A 27556-nucleotide genomic window follows, 5' to 3' on the forward strand; every position below is an offset into this window, starting at 1 on the left:
TTGACTATTCACTTCTTTTGCCCATTTTTATACTGGGGTATTAATCTTTGCTTTTAAGAACTCATCTATTAAAACTAATTACCCTTTTTCATGTATGTTGCAAATATTTTCCCAATTTGTCACCTGTTTTAATTTTATGATGGGGCTTTTGGGGGAGAAGGGAAAAAGGGAGGATATAGAACTCTGTTCATGTGTGTCCCATCTTTTTTTAAGAAAACTACTTCCCACGACAGATAAGAGAAAAATTCTATCCTCTGCTCCCCTAATTTAACAGCTTTAAGATTTAAATTTTAAGTCTACTTATATAACCTGGAATTTATTTCAGAATCTTGGCTCAGGCCTGATTTAGGGCTTTATACTCACCAAAATGGGCAAGAAAGACATCCCATCCATCTGTGTCTTATTCAGATTGTAGCCAGCGATGTCCAAAATAGTAGGACCCAAGTCAATGTTAGCAACGAGCATCTATGAGAAAGAGGAAAAAACAGTCAATTGATCTAGAACACAGTTTGTCCCATTTTCCTTTTCTATCTATACTAGAGTTCTCTTCCCCCCAACCCACCTGTGAGACAAACAGCACTTACTATTATCTTTTGTACAACCCATACTTCCTACTGCATATATTCAAATATAACTATAATAATTTAAAATACAAAACATAAAGCCTTATAAAGTTTATAATACATGCTCCTGGGAAGTTAATGTTTATTCTACCCATACTGTTACCACTGATAAAAACATTTTTCAAGATTCCTTTAGGATTGCCTTGAGTCTGTTACGAACGATGAGAAAAATGTCAGGCTATTTTATACAAAGTGTTTTCCAACTTGATTATTCTTATTAGTTCACTAAACTTGACTTCAAATTGACTCCTGACGTTTTTTAAAGGCTCAAAGGTTGAATGCTTGTCATCAATGAGGATGTTAGCCTTTTTAATAGTTTTTTGAAGTGACAACACTGGTAAGAAATGTTTGCAGTAGTTTTTGAAGACTGCAGAAAACTCATCCCAACAATGCATCAATAAGTTTCCTTAAAGAGCACAAAACTTGGATGTTTTTATTTTTTAAATTTATTTTCTTTTTTAAAAATAAGTTTATTTTATTTATTTATTTTTGGCTGCGTTGGATCTTCGTTGCTACACATGGGCTTTTCTCTAGTTGCGGAGAGCGGGGGCTACTCTTTGTTGCGATGCGCAGGCTTCTCATTGTGGTGGCTTCTCTTGTTACGGAGCACGGGCTCTAGGCACACGGGCTTCAGTAGTTGTGGCTCACGGGCTCTAGAGCGCAAGCTCAGTAGTTGTTGCGCATGGGCTTAGTTGCTCCGCGGCATGTGGGATCTTCCTGGACCAGGGCTTGAACCCGTGTCCCCTGCACTGGCAGGCAGATTCTTAACCACTGCACCACCAGGGAAGTCCCAAAACTTGGATGTTTTTAAACAAAGATTCTAGAAATTAAAGACATTGTCCAGCATTTATACCTTGCCATATCTCCTTGATTTATTGGACTATTTTTCTTCTGTATACAATATCGCTACCAGGCCTAAACTAGCATAGTCCAAAGTCCAATAGGGATAGAACAGGAGTCATACGTGTAATTTAAAATTGTCTAGTGACCACATTAAAGTAAAAAAAAAAAAAAAGAGGTGAAATTCATTGTAAATATTTAAATATTACTATTTCAACATGTAAGCAATACAAAAAGGTGATGAGATTTTACTTTAAAAAAATTTTTGAATCAAGTGTTTGAAATCTGGTATTTTACAATTATAACATCTCAATCTGGACTACCCCATATATGTTCTGGCTCAAGAACCACATGAACTTTTGTAGCAGAGAGTCTAGAAGCCACGTGGTCACAGGCTAGAAAAAGCCTTGGAGTGATGGAGACAATCCACCAGGGAAACGAAGGGAACTAGTGTTCACTGAGCACCTATTCTGGGTCAGTGCTTAATGCTTATCCTCATTTAATCCTCCCCACAGTCATAGAAAGCAGTATTTTCCCCATTTTACAGATGAGGAAATGAAAGAGAAGTAACTGACACAAAGTCAGCAGCCTGTAACTGGAAAAGCTGTCGTTTACTGGAAATAAATAACAGTCTTTAAAACTGTTGAGAGGGACTTCCCTGGTGGTGCAGCGGTTAAGAATCCACCTGCCAGGCCTTCCCTGGTGGCACAGTGGTTGAGAATCTGCCTGCCAATGCAGGGGACACGGGTTCGAGCCCTGGTCTGGGAAGATCCTACATGCCGCGGAGCGACTAAGCCCGTGAGCCACAACTACTGAGCCTGCACGACTGGAGCCTGTGCTCCGCAACAAGAGAGGCCGCAATGGTGAGAGGCCCGCGCACCGCGATGAGGAGTGGCCCCCACTTGCCGCAACTAGAGAAAGCCCTTGCACAGAAACAAAGACCCAACACAGCCATAATAAATAAATAAAGAATCCTGGTCAAAAAAGGTGATGATTTACTTTCTAAAAAAAAAAAAAAAAAATCAACCTGCCAATGTAGAGGACACGGGTTCAAGCCCCAGTCCAGGAAGATCCCACATGCCACGGAGCAAGTAAGCCCGTGGGCCACAACTACTGAGAGCCCACGTGCCACAACTACTGAAGCCTGCTCGCCTAGAACCCGTGCTCTGCCACAAAGAGAAGCCACCACAATGAGAAGCATGCACACCACAACAAAGACCCAATGCAGCCAAAAAAAAAAAACAAAACACAACTGTTGAGAAAACTCAGATCATCTCAGGAGAAGCCAAAGGGGGATTTTAAAAAAAATCTAATCCTATTAATTTAAAAACAAAACCGAAGTACAGACATGAAAGGCAAGAAGCACCGTTCAGTAGCAGCCAGGTTTCCTGGTAGCTAGGATGGCTCCTGGAGGGCAGAGTGATACACATATCCTGGCTCTGAACCAATCAGTGTAACTCTGCAGCTCTTGGAAATTACCCTTCAGTGGCAGGCAACTCACGGGAAAAGCAATCCATATGTTGCTGAGGATAAAAAAACACAAAAACTATGTCTCTAGGGATTACACAAGACCCGGTGTTAGAGATATCTTTCCTGGTTCCAAGTACCCCAGGCAGACTGAGCGGCTTAGAATACAGTGAACAAGAGTGAGTATGAATACAGAAGAGACCATAGCAGGAAAGGAGAGACAAGCAGAGACACCACCTCCAGAATCAGATAAAGGCAACAAGACTCCAAAATGTGACTGACAGATCTCCAGTGATGTCCAGAACATGAATGAAGTCAAGTCAGTCCCACAGGTATTATTAACATGTCCAAGGCACCAAAATAATAAAACCCACAGAGATAAAACAGTGACTGCCAGTCTCAGCAGGAATTGCCTCGAGCCATCAGCAATGGGTGGGAGCGCCCTCTAGTGGCAGTTTGCTCTATGGGGGGAGGGGAGGAGAAAGGTCTGCAAGATCCAGGACAAGTCAAGTAGCTAATTCGGCACAAGTACCATAAACGCCATCACCAGGACTCTTTCTTCCCAGGTATCTACAATGATCACATCCTCCCTAAAAATGACGGACAAATTCTCTTCCTACTGGGTTTTGTTTGACTAAGACGTAGAGTCTCAAAATTAGCATACAGTGTCAGGAGATGGGAGACTTCTGGTAGATACCAAGTATGGGTGAAGAATTCAAGAAAGAATTATACCTCTCTCTGGTTTTTATACAGCCAAGGATTAGAATGGATACTATGAGCCCATCACCCTAATGACATCTAGAAACATTAGCATTTCAAGTTCCTAAAATGGTATTATTGCTTTTATCACTGAGTATAAAGATCCATTTAAGGACTGGAAGAGGCTTCCCTGGTGGCGCAGTGGTTGAGAATCTGCCTGCCAGTGCAGGGAACACGGGTTCGAGCCCTGGTCTGGGATGATCCCACATGCTGCGGAGCAAATGGGCCCGTGAGCCACAACTACTGAGCCTGCGCGTCTGGAGCCTGTGCTCCGCAACAAGAGAGGCCGCGATAGCGAGAGGCCCGCGCACTGCAATGAAGAGTGGCCCCCGCTTGCCGCAACTAGAGAAAGCCCTTGCACAGAAACGAAGACCCAACACAGCCAAAAATAAATAAATAAATAAATAAATAAATAAAATATAAATTGTTTTTTTAAAAAAAAAAAAAAGGACTGGAACAGAAAACGCTCTGACAAGACCAAGTAAATTATTTCATGAATCACAGCCTCACAGTTTGTTTGGGAATGGTCTTAGGATTAAAGTATATATACGTTTTGATCAAACATAAGGCCCTAAAAAACTCTGGGGGGCATGAGATCGAGGGATATCATGCCTTGAACCTGCTTATTTTTTAGCTCTGGAAGAAAGACAGTGCTGCAGAATTACCCAAAAGAATAAGGGCTCCCAGGAGGGTACATCAGGTTTTCAAACAGACTTTTAAGCCCTGATGTTAAAAGAGTTCATGTAAGGCTTTCAAAAAAAAGACTCAAAGCACACCAGAGAGCACCCCAAATCCATCTACTGAAAAGCACTAGGGAGGAGATACGGGGATATATGTATATGGATAACTGATTCACTTTGTTATAAAGCAGAAGCTAACACACCATTGTAAAGCAAGTATACTCCAATGAAGATGTTTAAAAAAAAAAAAAAAGAAAGAAAAGCACTGAAAGCAGAGAACTCTACACGTCTTGGGCTGCTTCATCTGGATTTGCCCCTCACGCCCCACTTCCCTAACAAGGAGTAAGCCAGGGCGTCACCTAGTTACACTTGAGAATTTGCCCTTAGCATCCTCCCAATTTCACATGGGGAAACCAAGGCTTAGTCTATCCAAAGTCTTAAAGCCAATAGGTGGTCTTCCTGACTCCCAGTTCAGTTTTATTTCCCCCGGATCATGCTATGTCATTTCCATTTTCGTACTAACCTTTTCCTTTCTTAAAGCCTGCTTGAAGAAATTCTACCACCAGATCTAAAGCTAGATTCATTTATAGCCAGAGGAGAAGACCTCAGCAGCCAATGTTTGGCATCCACCCATACCACCGGCCCCTGGCTCACCCCAGCAGCCAACACAAAGCCAGATCCACTGGTCAAACGTGTCCTATTTTGGCTACTAGGCTGTTGCCCATGCAGCTTATTATGCTCAACTCACCACTCTGTGGCCCTCACACAGAACCTGCACCAAGACAACTCTGCTGCCAGCACACGATGAGTCACCCACCATCTCTGACACACTGTGCTAGATGGAAGCGGGGCACTTCATACGTCTCAAACCACATATGTCAGCACAGAGTGTCAAAAACCATGGTTTTTTTTTGGCCACGCTGCTGTGGGATCTTAGTCCCCCAACTAGGGATTGAACCCAGGCCCTCAGCAGTGAGAGTGCAGAGTCCTAACCACTGGACCGCCAGGGAATTCCCAAAAAACCATGGATTTTGAGAATAGACAGTTAATTTTCAGACCTGGTTTTGCCACTTTCTGTGTGACCCTGGTAATATATCCATTCACACAACTTGGATGTCACCCACTGTATGTTAAGGGTTGGGTATTTTTTTTTTTTAGTTACAGTTGATTTACAATGTTGTGTTAATTTCTGCTGTAGAGCACAGTGATTCAGTTACACACATATAGAGATACATTCTTTTTTTTAAATATGCTTTTCCATTATGGTTTATCATAGGATATTGAATATAGTTCCCTAGGCTATATAACAAGACCTTTTTAAAAAATTTTTATTTTATATTGGAGCATAGTTGATTAACAATGTTGTGTTAGTTTCAGGTATACAGCAAAGTGATTCAGTTATACGTGTATCTATTCTTTTTCAAATTCTTTTCCCATTTAGGTTATTACAGAATACTGAGCAGAGTTCCCTGTGCTATACAGTAAAAGGACCTTGTTGTTTATCCATTGTATATATAATAGCTTACATGTGCTAACCCCAAACTCCCACTAAGAGCTGGGTATTCTAAGTTCGGATAATACCTCTCAACTAGGGACTCCTAGAGTCAAAAAGACAAACTCAGTCGGGTGTGGTAAGTGTGAGGCTAGCTGGGAAAGGCACCCACTCCATGTGGGGCGGGGGTCTACAGTGACGTTCATTTAGGGGAGCCCTAAACCGAACCCCCGAAGGACAATTAACTTAGCCAGGTGAAAGGGGCATGAGGTGGGCATTCACACAGAAGGAGCAGCCAGCTGTACAAAGGCAAGGAGGTGAGAGAGATGGTTCAAGTAGGAAGTAAAAGTAGTTCAGGACAACTGCCACCTTCTGTCCCTTGAACAGGCCAAGCTCATTCTCCTATCTGTGCCTTCACACGCACCGTTCTGCTGTTCAGGATACCCTCCCACAGATCTTTGCATGACTCAATCCTTCTTGCTTGACACCCAGGTATCTGCCCAAATGCCTCAGAGACTTTCACTGACAACTGAAGCTCAGGTATCTGGCTCCCCCTGACACAGGGAGTTAAGAACTGATCTTCTCTGACTGCTCTTGCTGTGGCTCCAAGGCTCCTGGTATACTGCGCTGGCACAGGAAGATACTTAAGAAATACTGTTGTCTGAGCTGTAGTGTAATGGTTGAGTGCACAGACTCTGGTTAAGTGTATAGCAGCCAGACTGCCCGAGTTCAAGTGCAGGGCTCTGATATTCTTTGGCTACAATCATCTTGGGTAAATCGCTGAACTTGTATACCTCAGTTTCCTCATCTGTAAAATGGGGATAACAGTATTCATATCTCCTAAGGCTGTGAAGGTTAACTGAGTTGATACAGGTAATACACTTGGAACAGCACCTGTCACATCCTAAGCATTCAATAACTGTTATTATTGTTGAAATGGCTTCCTAGGACCTGGTTTCACTTAGCTGGCTTAGAGAAAGTGAAGTTTCTGATTATAACATTTAGTGCCACTGTTAACTTGAAGGAAAAAGGAACAGTTTGTTCCATGGGCAGCTGGCTGACACGTCACTCTGTTCTCATCAGCCTCCTTCCCCGCACCGGTTAGACATGGCCCTGCTCCTCGGAAATGCACACAGGTGCAGACGTGCTCTCCTCAACCAGCTCCCAACACCAACATCAAGAAAGCACTTTTAAGACTGAATGGTCTTCCAAACTTGCCTACCTCCGCTGACAGGAGAGGCCTGTTTAGAGGGTAATGAATTTGTAGTGGAAGGTGACTGCCTTTAGGAATGTGGGTCTTAAAAGAAAAAGAAAATTCAAAAGGCACTTATGAAGGCCATTTTAAGTTTCTGAGAGAATTTTAACAGAATTCCATCAAGAGCACCGTGAAAGGAAATAAGTGAAGGGCAGACGTTTAAACAAAGTAAACATTAAACCCCCAAATTAAACTCATGCACCAGTATACCCAGAAATTCTGACCTATTTTCCAGTTTTAGCTTAAATAATCCATTTGCTCATTTTCTTTTGTCTCACAGAGCTGGGACTAAAATTGTGGTATTAGGGAAGAGAAAACAACTGGTAGAGCCTATCAGTTCTTATCTCCTGACACTGGACCAGTGTTTTGGATCAAGGTGCCCATGAACTCTAGGAACAAAGTACCTCAGTATTAGGAACCCAGTTTGAAACCAAGTGGAAATGGTAACAAAAGAATGTGGTACTTTATGACAGTACTAGGAGAGAGAATCAGTAAAGTAGAAAGGCATTAGTGAGGAAGAGCCCCACAGGGAGGGGGACTAAATTCTCAGACAACACCCTTTCTGCAGCCTTATACTCAGAGGGAGGTCAGACCAGCAGCAGCCGTCACCTGGGAACACCTAGGAGCAGGCTGGAATGCAGAATCAGAATCTGCATTTCAGCAAGGCCCCCAGGGGACGTGCACACACAACAAAGCCTGAAGAGCTTTGCTCTCCCGGGCTATGGGCCCCAAACTGGGCTGCCTCTCAGAATCATTGTGAACTTAAGGAAAAAAGCAGAGGCAGGGATTCTATTCCAGTCCAAGTGAGTCAATCTGAACCTTTCTAGATGTTGAGCCTTTCAGTTTCAGAAGGTAGTTTTGATGAGCACCCTGGTGGAGAGTCATGGCTCGAGGACCAAGTAAAAATCTAGTCTCAAAACACAAGCAAAAGCTATTCATGCTGATATGATACGTACACATCTAATAGTGGGTGGCCAGCAGTTTACTGGTATTATGCTAAGTGAAATATGTCAGACGGAGAAAGACAAATACTGTATGATATCACTTATATGTGGAATTTAACAAATACGACAAACTACTGAACATAACAAAATATAGAGAACAGATACAGAGAACTAGTGGTTACCAGTGGGGAGATGGGATGGGAGAGGAACGATACAGGAGTAGGGGATTAAGAGCATTAGGGATAAAATAAGCTACAAGGATATGTTGTACAACACCGGGAATACAGCCAATATTTTAAAATAACTAAATGGAGTATGACGTTTAAAAATTGTGAATCACTGTATTGTACCCCTGTAACTTATAGAATATTGTACATCAACTATACTTCAATTAAAAAAAAGAAAGAAAAAAGAATCACTGTTTGCAAGGCTTATAAATACACTTGCAAAAAAATCTTAAGCCAATCAGCCTTCATCCTCAAAGGAGGAGAAACTGAATCAGTCTCCTCTTAGGAGGAAAAGCTTTCTTTCCTCAGGCAAATGCTACATCACCTTGTCAGCAACCTACCTTGCTTGTCTGATTTGGTTTGATCCCAGGCCCTCGAACCAACAGTGGAACTTTGATATCAAACTCATACAGCTGTCTTTTGTCTATTGGCAAAGAAAACTGTCCTGAAAAAAAAAATGCATAGGGTAAAGATGGAGGCAAGATAGAAATGTCACTCATGCATGCATTCATTCAATAAACAGTAAAAATCAAAAACAGCCTTGTTCTACTAATTATGGTGTTTTAATGGAAAGCTTAAATTTGCCTGGGTCTCTTATTACTACAAGGCAGGAAACAATGAGCTCATCTTTAAAAAAAATGCCTAGAGGGACACCCTGGTCTAAAATAGGCAAATTCAGCAAAAAGAATGACTAGAAAGTATTGAAGCAAAAATATGCTATTTAGGTATGACACTCGACCTGATCACAATTGAATGAAGTTACTCTAAAAGCTGCTAAATAAAGGGACAAAACCATTTATCCAGCCTTTCCTGAATAAACTATATTTCAAGATAACCAAACAGTTGATGAGGGGAATTTCCTGAGGAATTCCAGCCAGTAAATTCAGAAGAAAGGACAGAGTTATGAAGTCAAACTTTGCAATTTCTGAGGGAATAGATTTAAGCAACAATCATCAATGGAAGTTTTAGCCACAAAAGGTCATAGGATGGGCTCAGGTTGATACCACATGAGCCATCAATCAGTAACAGCATCCCTAAAGTGAGGCAAGCAGACACCCCAGCGGCATGATGTGAATGAAGCAATAAGAAGTACATAACAGCATCAACTAGAAAGCATTCTTGTTGAAAACGTGAACTTCTATTAAGACTCTAGATCTAACTACCAATCTATAGAAAATGTTGAGTATAGATAAACGAGTTAAGGCATCACATGAGCAATTAGCTACATATGGAACGTGAGATATTCTAAAGGACAGAAGACCAGTTTTCCCAATAAATCCGTGGCAAAGGACAGCCTTAAGACACATAAAAACTAAAGGTAGCATATGGACTTTGTGTAGGTTCTGAAAGGTAATGAACTAGTCAGATGCACAACCAAGTGCTGACATATGGAATCACAACATCTGGAGTTTCTTCAAAACCTTCTAGCTAAAAAAGAAACATGAAGAAGGTATGAGGAATTCAAAAGATTGGCCTCGTGCAGCTGAAAATCAAAGCTGGACAATGGGAGTTATTTTACTAGTCTCTACTGTGAGTGCTTAAAAATATTCATAACAACACATGAAATGCCTAATCAATCTGCTCCTGTGCAGATAAACCTCAGATTAATTCCCTTCAAGTTTAGGAAATTTAAAAGAGTGGAGAAAGGAAAAAATACTGATTTTTAACTAGAGAAGGTCCAAGTAGAAAGGATGAAAGTCAAGGACACGGGGGTGACTCATACTGCAGCTGTGAAAAGACAAGAAATATAAAACAAAACTCACACACACCAAAACACCTCATTTCACAGGAAAGTTTTTCCCAGGACAACCCTCTCGTGGTCTTCCTGTGTCAAATGTCATACCCCTATTCCCCGAGATCCACTGTCCTTAAAATCTAGCTCAGTTTCTCACCTACTTCATAAAGCCTGCCTCTAACCCATCAAGCTCACTCTCTGCTCAGACTCCTAGAACACCATGTAATTCAGCCTGTGAAATAGAAAATAATGAACCCTGGTCTCTCACCAGGGGAAATGAGCTGGCCCTCTAACCAGAGGGGCCCTGAGGGCAAGACCCTCCCTCTGGCCTGTCCACTGCTGCAAAAGGACAGGAGCTCCCTGAGTGCTACTGATTGAGCGAGAAAGGAAAGGCACCTCGCAAAGGTCATGGTGCCCCTTACCTGTGTGATAGCCATTGTCTGAGGTGTAAAAGATGTAGGTGTCATTGAGCTCCCCACTGAACTCCAATCGCTTGACCAGCTTCTCCACAAGGTCATCAACTGACAGCAGAGTCTGCCACCTGGATGTGAACAGAGGGCAGCAATGGGACTTCAGAGACAATGGCTGAGGTACTGACATCTTGCCAAAAAAGCAAAGTCCAAAAAACACCTCAAAACCAAATCAAAACAAAAACACTCCCAACCTCCTTCCCAAAAAAAAACCCCTCAGAGCCACTCTCCCCAAAAGCTCAAACCCCCTATTTCCTTTCCTTCCATTCATTGCAAAACACAGATTAGAAAATTCCAGCACACAATTAGTTGATTCCAAATTTAACCTATTCTACAGAAATAAATGAGGCTGTTTATAACCAGTAAGCTTTATTATTTATCGTGGCTGGTGATGAGAATAAAAGACTATTGGAAGGGAGAGTTGTCAACTCAGCACTGACTGATAGAGGTGAATTCAGATAGACCTGGCTACAACAATGTTTAATGGTCGAACTAGGGGTCAGCGAACTATAGCCATGGGCCAAAGCTTGACCACTGTCTGTGTTTTTGTTTTTAACTGTGGTACAAAACACATAACATAAAATTTACTGTCTTAACCATTTTTAAGTGTATAGGTCAGTAGCGTTAAGTATATTCACATAGTGGAACAGATCTCCAGAACCTTTTCACCTTGCAAATCTGAAACTCTACGCCCATGAAACAACAACTCGCTGTTTGCTTTATGTATAAAGTTTTACTGTAGCACAGCCATGCTCATTCATTCTTGTCTTGCCCAGGGCTGCTTTGTGCTCCAACAGCAGAGCTGAGCAACAGCGACACAGACCATACGGCCGACAAGCCTGTAATATTTACTATCTGGCCCTTCACAAAAAGTTTGCCAACCCCTGGTCTAAAACTAAATGCACCTTAAGAGAAAGTAAGAATTTCCTGAAAGCTAAAAACTGCAAAGGCAAATATTCTGCTCTAGCCTAAGCCTTTGGGTCTCAGGCAAATATTGGGGCTAATCTCTCAGAAAGCGACCTTTTCTTTAGATATAGAAAATGGTTAAAAAAACCAAATGGCTCCAATTTGCAATGTTTTAACAAGTCATAAAAACGGACTGTTTAATTAGACCTGAGGTCCAAAGGCCACCTTGTAGCTAAATGTAAAGACCTCCCATCAGAGTCTCTCCCAACATCTTGCTACCCTCTGATTTCTTCTCAGAGATAACCACGTGGTGCAGTTCCCTGTTCATGGGCTGCTTCTGAGGGTCCTCAAAGACCACCTAGACTGGAAAGGAGCAGCTCTTACCTTTTCCTAAATGCATTATCTAAAAACTGTATTGAAGAATTAGTCATTGGCGTCTTGGCTTGCCTAATTAACCAGTGCTTGTTCTAAAATTTAAAAGAAAAACAAAAGTTAACACCAAGTCACCACAGTCAGACTACTAGAATAGATAATGAAAAGGATCATGTACTTGAGCAAAAAAGGAACTAACTGGAGCCTGTTTAAGCAACTTCAGATTTTCCCTCCACCACCCACCCCCCACTTCCCTCCCCTGTGTTCGTAAAAAAAAAAACTTTCTGCAAATTATCACTCATTCTTTAGCTTCTTCTCATCACCTCCTTAATGGCAGAAGGCCTGGGCTCCTTTGTTAGCAGCTTTAATAAGAGATTTCATGAAAGATACTGGAAACTACTAACCAGAAGATTAAATTTATAACTTGGGTCTACCACCCAAACTATAAAAGGATAAATATCCACTTTACCTTCCTCTAAGTTTTGCCTAATAAGTCATCATTCCATGGCCCTCTATTTTCCTACCTAAGATAGCGATCATCCTTGGACCTTAGGAAAAATCTCATCATAGCAATTTCCTAAAACTTCAAGTCCAAATCTACAGGAGTCTTCTCATATAAATAAAAAAGTCACAGTTAAAAAAAAAAAACGAAAAACAAACATTGCCAAACACCATTGATATCCCTATTCATAAAACCCTAAGCTGCCATCTCGCAAACTGTGATCCTCAAAGCCTTTAGTTAGCATGCTTGACAAACGCTATAGAGCATCTCTTCCTGTTGCAAATTCATGTCAGAACACGAATAACTCTGAGAAATCCTGTAGCAGAGTGACTTATTTAACCTGAAGTTTCTAACCTTACTTAGTCATGGGAACTTCCATGAACTTCTTTTGGAACACAGAGAGAATGGCACCCAGGTTTCAAACTCGGTTCACTCATCTTTAATGTCATCCATGGCAAGCACATGCCTACAATGTGCCAGGCAACATGCCAGACGTTTCTGTGTATTTTAATCCATACAAGAGTTGCAGGAGAGGTCAGGATCCCCGACTTCAGAGAGAAAAATGCAAGTTAAGCATCTTGCTCATGGTCAGGTCACCTAGCCAGAAAGCGGTAATACTGACTCTAACTCCAAGATTCATTCTTTCTACCACCTCACAAGCAACTAAGATTTCTGGGTAACAGGCATGAGGCAGTAGAAGCTTTCTGCCTTTGAACTAGCAAACTGCCAATCTCCTGTGCCATGGGAAGGGTAAGTGGCATACGAAGTGAACAGTATTTAGGTCATGGCCTGCTCTGGCTCACTTCTCCATTCAAATTCCCTTCCCAATCACGTTGCACTGTGTCACCCCTCTTCTTCCTATGCCTCGGGCCTGGTAAAGGCCACCCAAAGGAGACTGCTGCAGGCCCAGCTCAGCCCCAAGGGACATGTCTCAGCCACTGCCAGGCAGGAGGAGTGCCAGCACAGAGGTTATCAAAAGAGCCTGTCGTCAGGAAAGATGGCATTTCTTTACCATTCTCCGCCGACTCTCCAGCTGCTCACTGGGTGTGTGGCAGGAACCTTACCTGATTTCTGAAGCAAGTGTATACTACCTAGTATATTAGCGACAGGTGCAATTACCTTTAAGAGATTTAGAAGAAAGACCAACTATATGATTCAAAGGCTCCCTGACAAGTACATTACACAATTAATCACATCGAGCATGGCTTAATGCAAGGGTTAGGGGAAGCTACCGTTCCGTGGATGTTGAAGTTCTTGTTTCTTGGTGCAAAGACGTTCTGGAAGGTGTTCTGGTACTGAGGTGCAGCTGTCCAAGGCGAATGAGGTGCCGGAGTGGAGATCATCATGAAGAACGGCTCAGAATTGGACTTGTAGTCCAAGAAGTCCAAGGAGACATTGGCCTGACATACACAAAGATCTGTCATTGCTTACCCTACCTCACAGCTGAGGACTTGATAGATACCTGTTCTCTGGTGAACAGGTGTACAGGGCCCTATTAGCTTTCCACCAATCTTAGCATACGATCTATGTAACAGTCACTTGCAAGCGTGTTGCTGGAACAGATCATTTGGCTTTCAGGCAAACACAATAAAAAATTGGAAAGCACACCATCGAAGAAAGCAATTAGGATTTTGATGATTTTACATGACCTAAAAATTGTTATGCCTCCCATAAGGAAAAAAAATAGTAATTCAGCCATTTTAGTACTAACTTATATTAATGTAGCTTGGAGTATATACATTTATGCAGCTTACAGTATATACGTTTGATGCTTTAAAGAACATAAAAAGAGAGCCAACCTAATTCACAACAGTGGGAAAAGTGAATTAAGTTACTGTAATTTTACAAAAATATGTAGAGTAGATATCCTAAGTTATGCCAGCTGAAGTAGCTAAACTAAGCGAATAATATTAAGTCCAAATACACCACACCAGGGTTTTAATTTATATGGACTTAAATTTTTCGTTTGCTTCTCTGGAGATACTTTACGAAAATGAAAGCTTCCCACATACATGCTGTGTTTTTAATTTTCTAGTTGATTTACATCTTCATTTATTCCCAACACTAAACTCAAAAGATACTATCAATTTCTTATCACCATCCCGTCCCCCTACTTTACTCCAGCCCTGTCAAGAAACCCTGTGGTTTCTCCAACCTGTCAGGCACACTCCTGGTTCAACACCCTCACGCTTTTTGTTCCCTTTCCCTGTGGCACTCTTTCCCCTGATCTGTATAGCTCACTCTCATCTCCTTTAGGATTCTGCTTAAATGTTATCTAAGTAACTCCCATACCCTGCCTTATTTCTCTAACTAATCGCCATCTAACAAGACGACACACATATGGGTAAATAAAATCCTCCACTAAAAGGTTACCGTCCACAGAATCAGGGACTTTGTTTCATTTACTGCTGAACACCTGCTATAATGGGTGCTGAAGTACTTGGTGAATGAATGCCCTATGGGAGGGCTGTCATTAGATACATCTTAAACAGGAAAGGACAGTCCCAAATTCCCCTCCCGATTTCAGTATTTTTTATATATAATATACAATGCCTGAAGAACTCCCCTATCCCTATCCCGCCACCCTCATGATGAAGCTGCCATCTTGTAGCTTGTGAGTAAAACTGGGGTCAAGAGTAGGAACCCCTACAAAGTAAAACCTCTTCAAAGTAATCTCCATAGTCTTAGAGATTAGCCTTTGGAAAAGGGATTTGCTGCTGGAATTTCAAGAACATTAGATATGAGCCTGGCTTAATTACAAAGAAAAACACCCTCAGGAGTTTTTAATCAGCTGGAAATATTCTTTGGCAGTTAGACCAAGTTATTATTCACGTTACCCAACATTAACAAATACAAGTAAAGATTTTCTAGGCAGAGACTTTAATTAAACATGAGCTAAAGTGCAAGGACAGAGCTTCAGTAACTCACCAAAACATCTGTCAGGTAGTCCACACTGTAGTTTTCACCGTGCTTCCGTGCCTTCCCATTGATAGAGAGGGTATAATTATAGTATTTAGAATTCTTTTCCTATTAAAGAGAGGAAAGTAAGATTTTTTATGAGGTCAGCACACAAAATGAAAGTTGGAAACCATGCTGGGCTAAACTATACTCTGTTTAAATAGTGATAAGACCAAAAAAAAAAAAAAGGTAATTGCTCAAGTCAATATTGAATTGGACTTTCTGACTAGGGTTTTATTAACTACTAGCATAGTTTCAATAACATGTCCTAGTTTAAAAAGCCAGAAATGGATCCGGTAGAACAGCAAAATATGTTGCTAAACCTTGTGGAATGCAAGACAAGTATCCCACAGCAGAGTGACTCACAAATCAACAGACTTTCTTCTAAGGAGACAAAATGGCCAATCATAAAAGCAAACCAAATAATGTCAACATCAGAGCTACCGCAGAAAGTAAATAGCATCTGTAGGGTTGTGCAGAATTGTCACTGACTTCATTAATCACTCACCAGGGCGTACCAGTAACTCCAGCCTAGAGGAACGTGTGCTAGTCCACCCGCATCTGGGGCTCCGTACTGGAAATCAAAACAAGCAGCGCATTAGAAGTCCCTAGGACAGGACCAGACCAAAAGGAAACAGGAAACTTTCAGAATCTTTTTAGATCAGTGCCTGAAACATGGTAGGTGCTCAATTTCCTCAAACACATAACAGTCAAAAAGTAAAGAACATTAGGGCTTCCCTGGTGGCGCAGTGGTTAAGAATGTGCCTGCCAATGCAGGGGACACGGGTTTGAGCCCTGGTCTGGGAAGATCCCACATGCTGTGGAGCAACTAAGCCCATGTGCCACAACTACTGAGCCTGCACCCTAGAGCCCGCGAGCCACAACTACTGAAGCCCACGTGCCACAGCTACTGAAGCCCACGTGCCACAACTACTGAAGCCCCTGCACCTAGAGCCCGTGCTCTGCAACAAGAGAAGCCACCGGGATGAGAAGCCCACACACTGCAAGAAGAGTAGCCCCCGCCCACCACAACTAGAGAAAGCCCGCGCGCAGCAACCAAGAACCAATGCAGCCAAAAATAAAATAAATTAAAAAAAAAAAAAAAAAAAAGTAAAGAACACTATCGTCCTAGGAACTTCTGAAGCAGGAGTTGGCAAACTATGGCTGGAGGGCCAAATCTAGCCTGCCAACTGTTCTGTGTGGCCAGCAAGCTAAGAATTTTCTTCCAAACATTAAAAAATATAAACACCAATCAAAATCAACTATACGTGAATAAAAAAAAAACAATCAAAAGAGGAATATTTTTGTGACAAGTTGCATCAGATTGAAATTTCAGTCACGGTGAAGTTTTACTGGAACACAGGCACACTCACTGGTTTATGTAAGTCTGCTTTCCTGCTACAACAGCAGAACTGTATAGTCACTATAGAGACATATGGCCTGCAAAGCCTGAAATATTTACTTCTGGCCCTTTACAGGGAAAGGTCACAGAGCTTAGGCCACATGGCTCATTTGCTGAGCTACTGATGGCCTAGACTGAATGGTCCAGCCAATCTTGTGGCTAACAGCCCAAATCATCAGACTACAAGCTACCAGCCTATCACTTCAGCTGTCCTGCTGATGAAGTCTACTTTTGGACTCGATTTATCTGATGAGATGAATTAAGTGAAGAGACCACAGAATCATCCCATTTTATCTCGACAAGGCTTAATACTGCCCATTTAAGGCCGTGCCTCTAAGAACTAAATCTTTGTATTTTTTTTTTTTTTTGGCTGTGTCTGCGACATGTGGGATCTTAGTTCCCCGACCAGGGATCGAACCCATGCCCCCTGCATTGGAAGCACAGAATCTTAACCACTGGACTGCCAGGGAAGTCCCCTAAGTCTTTGTATTTTGAAGAATTTCTAATTTTGTATATGTTAGATGATCTTCAACATGCAAAGCAGTGTAAGGTCTCTTTATGACCTATAGCTTTAACCCATCACACTGCTCATGATTCTTTTCAAACTGACTCATTTTTCATCAAATCCACAAGGTTGCAAATCCCCCAACTGTTGAGGGGAGGGGGAGAATTAACAAAATTCAGATCAGATATTAAGATCTCTAGCAACCACAGATAAAGTACATAAGAACACGTACATCTTCTCTTTGTCCTGAATCCCCAGTTTTATTTTAAGAGATAACCCCAAACACTCTCAAACACATTATTTCTTTTAAGCCTGAACTTTGACTAAATGCTAAGGCCAATGTGGTGGACTCGAGGCCCTGAAATCTGGCCTTGGCAGGTCACAGTGAGGCCTCCCTCCATCCAGGCCCTCAAGGCCAGCACACTAACCACTCAGCCACATGCTTCAATGGCCTGAATGTCTCAGGCTCTGGGTGCTTTTCCTTCAACACTGATCTCTCCACAATCTGCTCCCAGTTTTCAGAAAATGGGTTAAGCATTAAGCTGTTATAATTCAGGAAAAGATGCCCAGAGGAAAAAATTCTTCACTCCAGTCCTGATAAAAGGGAAATGGAAACAAAGATACCATGACAGCCAAAGGACAAGCAGAATTCTTCAGGAAAAGGGGGAAGATGCATCAGACCACAGCAGTCCTAAGACAATTTTTAAACAAATGCTCCAGAGACTATTTAAAGAAAGAATAACCACAGTGCCCAAATCATGTAAATACGTTCATGTAAGTTCTGGTTTAACAGGCAGATTAAGAGAAAACAACATATACCAAAAACCGTTTAACATGACTTGAACGGATGCTAATTAAAAAACAATTAACATGAATCATACTAATTCACATTCAAGCTGTTTTTAAAAAGAAAGAAAGGGAATAATTAGACCATTCAACATACCTCATTTAAGTATTTCCCTGCAAAAAAGGTTTGATAACCACACATTGATCTGAGAATTGCTGGGAAAGTATCTGGTTCTTGGATCTTCTGCCAAGACTTACTACTGCAGTTTCCCTCCAAAGTGTTGTTAACGACGTGATGGTTATGTGGGTACTTCCCTGTCAGGATACTGGCTCGGCTTGGACAGCAAAGAGCGCTTGGCACATACTACAAACAGAAGAGAAACAAAAAAGGCAAAGTTACACAAGACAGATGGATTTCTCATCATTTCTAAAGAGAAAGCAAGCTGCTCAATGCTCCAAAGTCAAATTTCTAGTTTCCCATGGAATAGAGGTTTTCTTTATACATGACACATTTCAGAGCTGCTTTAAGTCCCCTAGTGGAGACAGTAAAGCAGATAGAACCCAGAAAACAGATTTCTTTTTCAGCTGGTTTCTTTCTACAGGATAACCTAAAGATATTCTAATTTCATCTGCCAAAGAAATATTTACATGCAAGGAATACAGCATGGTGGGAGCTAGGTCTTGAACAAAGATAAAGAATACTACTTGAATCTAATGTGGCAGAGAAGCAGAGGTTCATTTTCAGGCTGATCTGTAGCTTTATACATTTCCTGCATCACTTTATACACTGGACACAAATTTTTTTCCTACTCTAATTATGCTTCTATTAGCTCCTGTGATCAACGGAATTACCCTATTCAATCCAATATTTGTCTAGGTCTTAATACTCATCACCGATCCACTTTACAGAAGGCTAATAGTAGCTTATACTCACACCAGCAGGGAGGGAATGCTCATTTGAGCACGCCCTTGTCAGGATTACATATTATCCCTTTGAAATACTTAGCATTTCTTTGGTCTTTCAAACTGGATTTGGCATTTTTAAATACCGGTGAGGATGAACATTCTCATGCATACTGACCAACTGTGTTCATGTGAATGGCTTGTTCATGTGCTTTGCACATTTTCCCCTCTTGTTACATAAAATTTGAGTTAAGGAAGGATTCAATCATGTTACAAATACTTCCCACTTTTTACTTTTGCTTTTTGATTTTGTTACATGTTTGACTTTTATAATTTTCACATTGGCAACTCTTTTAATTCTCTCCCTTTTATATTTCCTGACCTATTTTTTGGCCAATGCCACACTGCTCACTGGATCTTCATATAACATTTACTATCCAGTAGGGAAATCTCTTCCTTTAAACATTTTACCTTGATTATTCTAACCTACTTATTATTTCAGATAACTTTGGAATCACTTAATTCGGCCTAAAAAAAATCTTGTTGGGATTCTGATTAGAATAAGCGTTTTATAATCTTGTGTCTTTCCACAGAAAATGATGTGTCTATCTATGTATGAAGTATTTGGTTGGCCAAAAAGTTCGTTCGGGTTTTTCCGTAACATCTTTTTTTTTTTTAACTTTTAACATATTTTCCTTCTTCTTCTTTTTTTTTAATCAGTCATCAATTTTATACACATCAGTGTATACATGTCAATCCCAATCGCCCAATTCAGCACACCACCATCCCCACCCCACCGTGGTGTTCCCCCCTTGGTGTCCATACGTTTGTTCTCTACATCTGTGTCTCAACTTCTGCCCTGCAAACCGGTTCATCTGTACCATTTTTCTAGGTTCCACATACATGTATTAATATATGATATTTGTTTTTCTCTTTCTGACTTACTTCACTCTGTATGAGTCTCTAGATCCATCCACGTCTCAACAAATGACTCAATTTCGTTCCTTTTTATGGCTGAGTAATATTCCATTGTATGTATGTACCACAACTTCTTTATCCATTCGTCTGTCGATGGGCATTTAGGTTGCTTCCATGACCTGGCTATTGTAAATAGTGCTGCAATGAACATTGGGGTGCATGTGTCTTTTTGAATTACGGTTTTCTCCGGGTATATGCCCAGTAGTGGGATTGCTGGATCATATGGTAATTCTATTTTTAGTTTTTTAAGGAACCTCCATAGTGTTCTCCATAGTGGCTGTATCAATTTACATTCCCACCAACAGTGCAAGAGGGTTCCCTTTTCTCCACACCCTCTCCAGCATTTGTTGTTTGTAGATTTTCTGATGATGCCCATTCTAACTGGTGTGAGGTGACACCTCATTGTAGTTTTGATTTGCATTTCTCTAATAATTAGTGATGTTGAGCATCTTTTCATGTGCTTCTTGGCCATCGGTATGTCTTCTTTGGAGAAATGTCTATTTAGGTCTTTTGCCCATTTTTGGACTGGGTTGTTTGTTTTGTTTCTTTAATATTGAGCTGAATGAGCTGTTTATATATTTTGGAGATTAATCCTTTGTCCGTTGATTCATTTGCAAATATTTTCTCCCATTCTGAGGGTTGTCTTTTCGTCTTGTTTATTATGGTTTCCTTTGCTGTGCAAAAGCTTTGAAGTTTCATTACATAACATCTTCTGTAATGAACTTTTTGGCCAACCCAATACTTTATCACTCACAAAATTTTGTAACTACATTTATAGGTCTTAACCATTACTGGCCACCACCAGCTATTCCTAGGGTCTATATTTTCCTGCTGTATAAGTGGGATCTTCTCTCCCCCATGTTTCTCTAACTAGTTACATGGAAGAAAGTTACTTCTATTTTTTCATTTCTACCTTACTAAATTCTATTAATTTAAAAACTTTTCCAACAACTCTATGTTTTCTAGGCAGAAAATCCAGACAAGTGGAATTTTTGTCTTTTTCCAGTACTTTTACCCCTGAATTCCGCAAGACTTATGCCAACGACTAGACAGTTCAGAAGAACATTAAGTGAGAGATATTGGGCCCTCGCCTCTTCCCTAACAGCAGTGCTCTGAGACTTTAACCTTAACTCTAAGTTGTGCTATTTGTTTGAAATATTCATCATAGTATGGCTGTAACAGTTTAATAAGTTACAAGGAAAGGATGCCAACATTTCAGAGGACTTTCAAGCATCCACTGAGATGAATATCTAATTTTCCTCCTTTTAACCACTGATATGTTGTTGAACAATATAATAACCACCATTATGTAGTGGTACTTACTCTAAGTTAGGCACTGATATAAGTGCTTGCTTTACATGTAACAATCCATTTAACCTCTGAGACAGGTTTTAGTATCCCTATTTACAAATGGGGAAACCAAAGGCCAAAAAGGTTAATAAGTTGCCCAAGGTCGCACAGCTAGGAGAGAGGCAGAGACAACATTCAAAACAGGGTGATCTGGTTCCAGAGTCTGCTCTTAACCACAACACTATGCTGCTGTTCAATGGATTTCCTGATATTAAGCTGGGCTACCACTGACTTGGTTATGAGCATGGTTCCTGAATTTGATTTATTAATATTTTATTTTGGATCTTTGTATTTATGTTTACACATGTACATATACACATATATTTGTATTTACATATATGTACACACACATGTACACATAGTTGTTGTTGGGTTTCTTTCATTTTGCTGCTATTATCTTTGTTGGGTTTGGCTATCAGGGTTAATTGGGTTTTGTAGAGTAGCCTGCAAGCTTTTACCATGGAACATTTTACACAGTACAAATGTTAACCGATTCTTACAATCCATTTTCAAACCTCAAACAGTGAAGTTTTAAATAAACTTCTCTAGTTCTGAGTTGTAGATGAGAATGGCTTACAAAATACCTGTAATTAATCTTCAATTGTTAAGAAGTAATATTTCAATTAAACAAATTTATATCACATTAAATAGACTCCTTCACTTAGATCAGGCAATTTAATTAGAAAATAACCACATAAATTACAGTAGACTACCCAAAAGTAAGTGTTTCTTCTTAGAACATAAACACAATTAAAGTCTAACAAAATTAAATCAGCTTCAAAACTTACAGCACTGGAGAAAGTCATCCCCATCTCTCCAATGAGCGCCTTGGTTTTCTTTAGTGGTGTCTGTAAAGTAAACAGTTATCTATTAAACAATTTCTTCCAATAAACTAAAACACACAGAACAAAATTCGTGTTTTTTTGTATCTTACTCTCAACCTTTTACTCCCAAATGATCAGCTCTGTCTGACACTAAGGAACAGCCAAGTGTCCCGTGTGATTCTGGAGATGAACCAAACAAGTTTGGTTACAGTCCTGTGCAAAAGTTCAGGGAGTTATAATGCTTGCAGGAAGGGAAAGTTCACAGCTGATGGCATTATACTAACAATGTTGATTTCAATGTAATGAAATTTTGGTGCCCTTCTCTCATTTGTCACCAGCTGCCTTCCAAACAGGTGGGGCAGATCTATCTCTATTAATTCATCTTTAGAAGCAGAATATGGAAAATGATATGAAAGGAGCCTTCCATCCTTTAAAACAGAAATAAAACAACACTTAGGTTCTGAAAGCCAGACAAGGCCCCGACACTAACTCAAATATCAGACACTCGGTGGTGAAGCCCAGATGCACACTTTTTGACCATAAGCTCATGGCCCTCTGCACTAGACCAACCACCACCTCCAGCAAAGACTTGAACTAAGTGGCAAACACATATACAGAAAACCTTGTCAAGCAAAAGACTAGTCAGAATATTATTCCGTTTATATCCTTGCTTTTTATCTTTTGCTCAAAACTTAAGATCCTGACAAGTATAGAGAACAACTAGTTTCAAATCCTTGAGTGAGGATAAAAAGTATGAAGATGGTCACTTAGATATAAATAATAACAATAAAAAATACTAATAATCTTTATCCAGATTCCAGACAGCAAGAAAGGACGATGTGAAGAAACTTATTTCAGTTGTATTATGAGTCAGCTCATAATGATTCTGAAGTTCCTGTGAAAGCTGAGACCATACTGAACACAGTTTTAAGTGTATTTTGTTGTGTAATAATTTCTTAAAGACTAATAACCCAAATACATAACCATGTTAACAAGAGGATCATTTTCAATACTGTAAAAAAGTTATCCCCATTGTTTTATACAGATGGTAGAAAACCTAAGTAACCCATTAGCTAGAGAATTCTAACTTATTCAGGAATTTTGAAAAATCATGTGACAAAATTCAACATCCGTTTATGATAAAAAAACTCTCAAAGTGGATATAGAGGGAATGTGCCTCAACATAATAAAGGCCATATATAACAAGTCCACAGCTAACATTCTACTCAACAGTGAAAAAATGAAAGTTTTTCCTCTAGGATCAGGAATAAGACAAGGATGCCCACTCTTGCCATTTTTATTCAACCTAGCATTGGAAGTCCTAGCCAAAGCAATTAGACAAGAAAAAGAAAAGGAATCCAAATTGCAAAGGAAGAAGTAAAACTATCACTGTTTGCAGATAACGTGACACTATATATAGAAAATCCTAAAGACATCACCAAAAAACTACTAGAGCTCATCAATGAATCTGGTAGGGTTGCATGATACAAAGTTGATATACAGTTAATATTAATAAAATTAATATAGTGTTGCACTTCTATACAGTAACCATGAACTATCAGAAAGAGAAATTAAGGAAACAATCCCATTTACAATCACATCAAAAAGAATAAAATACCTAGAAATAAACCTACCTAACGAAGTAAGAGACCTGTACTCAGAAAATTATAAGGGACTGATGAAAGAAATTGGAGATTACACAAATAGATGGCAAGATATACCATGTTCATGGATTGGAAGAATTAATATTGTTAAAATGACCATACTACCCAAGGCAATCTGCACATTCAATGCAATCCCTATCAAAATATCAATGGCATTTTTCACAGTACTAGAACAAATAATTTTAAAATTTGTATGGAAACACAAAACACCCTGAACAGCTAGAATAACCTTGAGAAAGAAGAACAAAGCTGGAGGTGTCATGCTCCCTGACTCCAGACTATACTAAAAGCTACAGTAATCAAAGCAGTATGGTGGGACTTCCCTGGTAGCTCAGTGGTTAAGAATCTGCCTGCCAATGCAGGGGACACAGGTTCGATCCCTGGTCCAGGAAGATCCCACATGCTGTGGAGCAACTAAGCCCGTGTGCCACAACTACGGAGCCTTCACTCTAGAGCCTGGGAGCCACAACTACTGAGCCTGCGCATCTCAAGCCTGTGCTCCACAACAAGAGAAGCCACTGCAAGATGCAACTAGAGAAAGCCCGTGCACAGCAACAAAGACCCAATGCAGCCAAAAAAAAAAAAAAAAAGCAGTACGGTACTGGCACAAAAACAGACACGTAGATCAATGGAACATAATAGAGAGCCCAGAAATAAACCCACACACTTATGATCAATTAATTTACAACAAAGGAGGCAAGAATATACAATGGAGAAAAGACAGTCTCTTCACTAAGTAGTGCTGCCAAAACTGGACAGCTTCATGTAAAAGAATGAAATTAGAAAATTTTCTCACACCATATACAAAAATAAACTCAAAATGGCTTAAAGACTTAAATATAAAACATGACAACATGGGCTTCCCTGGTGGCGCAGTGGTTGGGAATCTGCCTGCCAATGCAGGGCACATGGGTTCGAGCCCTGGTCTGGGAGGATCCCACATGCCGCGGAGCAACTAGGCCTGTGAGCCACAACTACTGAGCCTGCGCATCTGGAGCCTGTGCTCCGCAACAAGAGAGGCCGCGATAGTGAGAGGCCCGTGCACCGCGATGAAGAGTGGCCCCTCCTTGCCGCAACTGGAGAAAGCCCTTGCACAGAAACGAAGACCCAACACAGCCAAAAATAAATAAATAAATAAAATTTTTTTAAAAAAATGGGCAGAAGACCTAAATAGACATTTCTCCAAAGGAGACATACAGATGGCCAACAGGCACATGAAAACATGCTCAACATCATTAATGATTTGAGAAATACAAATTGAAACTACAATGAAGTATTACTGTATTACCTCACACCAGTCAGAATGGCCATCGTCAAAAAACCTACAAATAATAAATGCTGGAGGGCTTCCCTGGTGGCGCAGTGGTTGAGAGTCCGCCTGCCGGTGCAGGGGACACGGGTTCGGGCCCTGGTCTGGGAGGATCCTGCGTGCCGCGGAGCGGCTGGGCCTGTGGGCCACGGCTGCTGGGCCTGCGCGTCTGGAGCCTGTGCTCTGCAACGGGAGAGGCCGCGACGGTGGGAGGCCCACGCATCGCGATGGGGAGTGGCCCCCGCTTGCCGCGGCTGGGGAGAGCCCTCGCGCGGAGGCGGAGACCCAACACAGCCAAAAATAATATATAAATAAATAAATTAATTTTAAAAAAATGCTGGAAAGGGTGTGGAGAAAAGGGAACCTTTCTACACTATTGGTGGGAACGTAAATTGGTGCAACCACTACAGAAAACAGTATGGAGGTTCCTTAAAAAACTAAAAGTATAGTTAAGATATGATCCAGCAATCTCACTCCTCAGCCTGTATCTGGAAAAGACAGAAACTCTAATTTGAAAAGATACATGCACCCCAATGTACACAGCGGCACTATTTACAATAGCCAAGACATGGAAGCAACCTAAATGTCCATCAACAGATGAACAAATAAAGAAGATGTGGTATACGTATATATATACAGTGGAATATTACTCAGCTATAAAAAAGAATGGAATTTTGCCATTTGCAGCAACGTGGATGGACCTAAAGATTATCATACTAAGTTAAGTAAGTCAGACAGAGAAAGACTTATAATATTATATGGTACCACTTTTATGTGGAATCTAAAAAAAATAATACAAATGAACTCATTTACAAAACAGAAACAGACTCACAGACATAGAAAACAAACTTATGGTTAGCAAAGTGGGGGTGTGTGAAGACATAAATTAGGAGTATGGCAGTATATATAAAACAGATAAAAAACAAGGATTTACTGTATATAGCACAGGGCACTATACCCAATTATCTTGTAATAACCTATAATGGAAAAGAATCTGAAAAAGAATATATATGTATTTATGACTAAATCACTTTGCTGTACACCTGAAACACAACATTGTAAATCAACTCTAGCTCAATTAAAGAATAAATAAAAAGCTTCCGCAGAGCCAAGAAAACCATTAACAAAATGAAAAGGCAACTTATACTGAATGGGAGAAAATATTTGCAAGTCATATATTTGATAAAGGGTTAATATGCAAAATATATAAAGAACTCATACAATTCAACAGCAAAAAAACAGCCAATTAAAAAATGGGGAGAGGGGACTTCCCTGGTGGTTCAGTGGTAAAGAATCTGCCTTATAATGCAGGGGACGCAGGTTTGATCCCTGGTCAGGGAGCTAAGATCCCACATGCCACAGGGCAACTAAGCCTGCGTACCACAACTACTGAGCTCACGCTCCTCAACTAGAGAGCCTGCGTGCCACAAACTACAGAGCCCATGCACTCTAGAGCCCGCACACCACAACTACAAAGCCCATGCGCCCTGGAGCCTGTGCACCACAAATAGAGAAGAGAAAACTCAAATGCTACAACTAGAGAGAAGCCCGTGCACCGCAACGAAAGATCCCTCATGCCTCAATGAAGATCCCGTGTGCTGCAACTAAGACCAGACGCGGCCAAAAATAAAGTAAATAAATAAATAATAAATAAATCTTAAAACAAAACAAAACAAAAATGGGCAGAGGATCTGAAAAGACATTTTTCCAAAAAAGACATACAAATGGCCAACAGGTAAATGAAAAGATGTTTAACATCACTAATTGTTAGGGAAATGCAAACCAAAACCACAATGAGATAGCACTGCACACCTGTTAGAAAGGCAATCATCAAAAAGACAAGAGATAAAAAGTGTTGGTAAGGATGCAGGCAATAGGGAACACTTGTGCAATTGCTGGTGGGAATGTAAACTGGTTCAGCCAGTATGAAAAACCATATGGAGGTTACTCAAAAACTTAACAACAGAACTACCATATGGTCCAGCAAATCCACTTCTGAGTATTTATCTGAAGAAAATGAAAACACTAACTCGAAGATTAAATACCCCCATGTTTATTGTAGCATTATTTACAGTAGCCAAGACATGGAAACAACCTAAATGTCCATCAGTGGAAGAATGGAAAGGAAGATGTGGTATATATATATATATATATATATATATATATATATACACAATGGAATATTACTCAGTCATAAAAAAGAATGAAATATTGCCATTTTGATAACATGGGTAGACTCTGAGGGCATTATGCTAAGTGAATTAAGTCAGAGAAAGACAAATACTGTATAACCTCACTTGTATGTGGAATCTAAAAAAACAAAAAAAACCAAGTTCAGATACAGAGATCGGACTAGTGGTTGCCAGAGACAGGAAGTGGGGGGTGAGGGTGGGTGCAGTGAAATGGGTGAAGGGTGTCCAAAGGTAAAAACTTATAGTTATAAAATAAAGAAGTTGGGCTTCCCTGGTGGCGCAGTGGTTGAGAATCTGCCTGCCAATGCAGGGGACACCGGTTTGAGCCTGGGTCTGGGAAGATCCCACATGCCGTGGAGCAACTAGGCCCGTGAGCCACAATTGCTGAGCCTGCGCGTCTGGAACCTGTGCTC

General features: G+C 40.6%; 1 protein-coding gene across 2 annotated transcripts in view; it reads right to left on the minus strand.

The window, feature by feature from the left end:
- Positions 1-27556, minus strand: part of GNS (glucosamine (N-acetyl)-6-sulfatase) — a 51480-nt gene that overhangs the window by 18939 nt on the left and 4985 nt on the right. For both annotated transcript variants that reach the window (XM_059936412.1, XM_059936411.1), the window contains exons 2-10: positions 21943-22002; positions 18081-18287; positions 15739-15804; positions 15201-15299; positions 13505-13672; positions 11783-11865; positions 10445-10563; positions 8629-8732; positions 364-465 (exon numbers count right to left, since the gene is read on the minus strand). In XM_059936412.1, the coding sequence (XP_059792395.1) occupies positions 364-465; positions 8629-8732; positions 10445-10563; positions 11783-11865; positions 13505-13672; positions 15201-15299; positions 15739-15804; positions 18081-18287; positions 21943-22002 (1008 nt within the window). The remainder of the gene's footprint in view (positions 1-363; positions 466-8628; positions 8733-10444; positions 10564-11782; positions 11866-13504; positions 13673-15200; positions 15300-15738; positions 15805-18080; positions 18288-21942; positions 22003-27556) is intronic.

Source organism: Balaenoptera ricei, chromosome 10 (assembly GCF_028023285.1).
Source record: "Balaenoptera ricei isolate mBalRic1 chromosome 10, mBalRic1.hap2, whole genome shotgun sequence".
Lineage (NCBI taxonomy): Eukaryota > Metazoa > Chordata > Mammalia > Artiodactyla > Balaenopteridae > Balaenoptera > Balaenoptera ricei.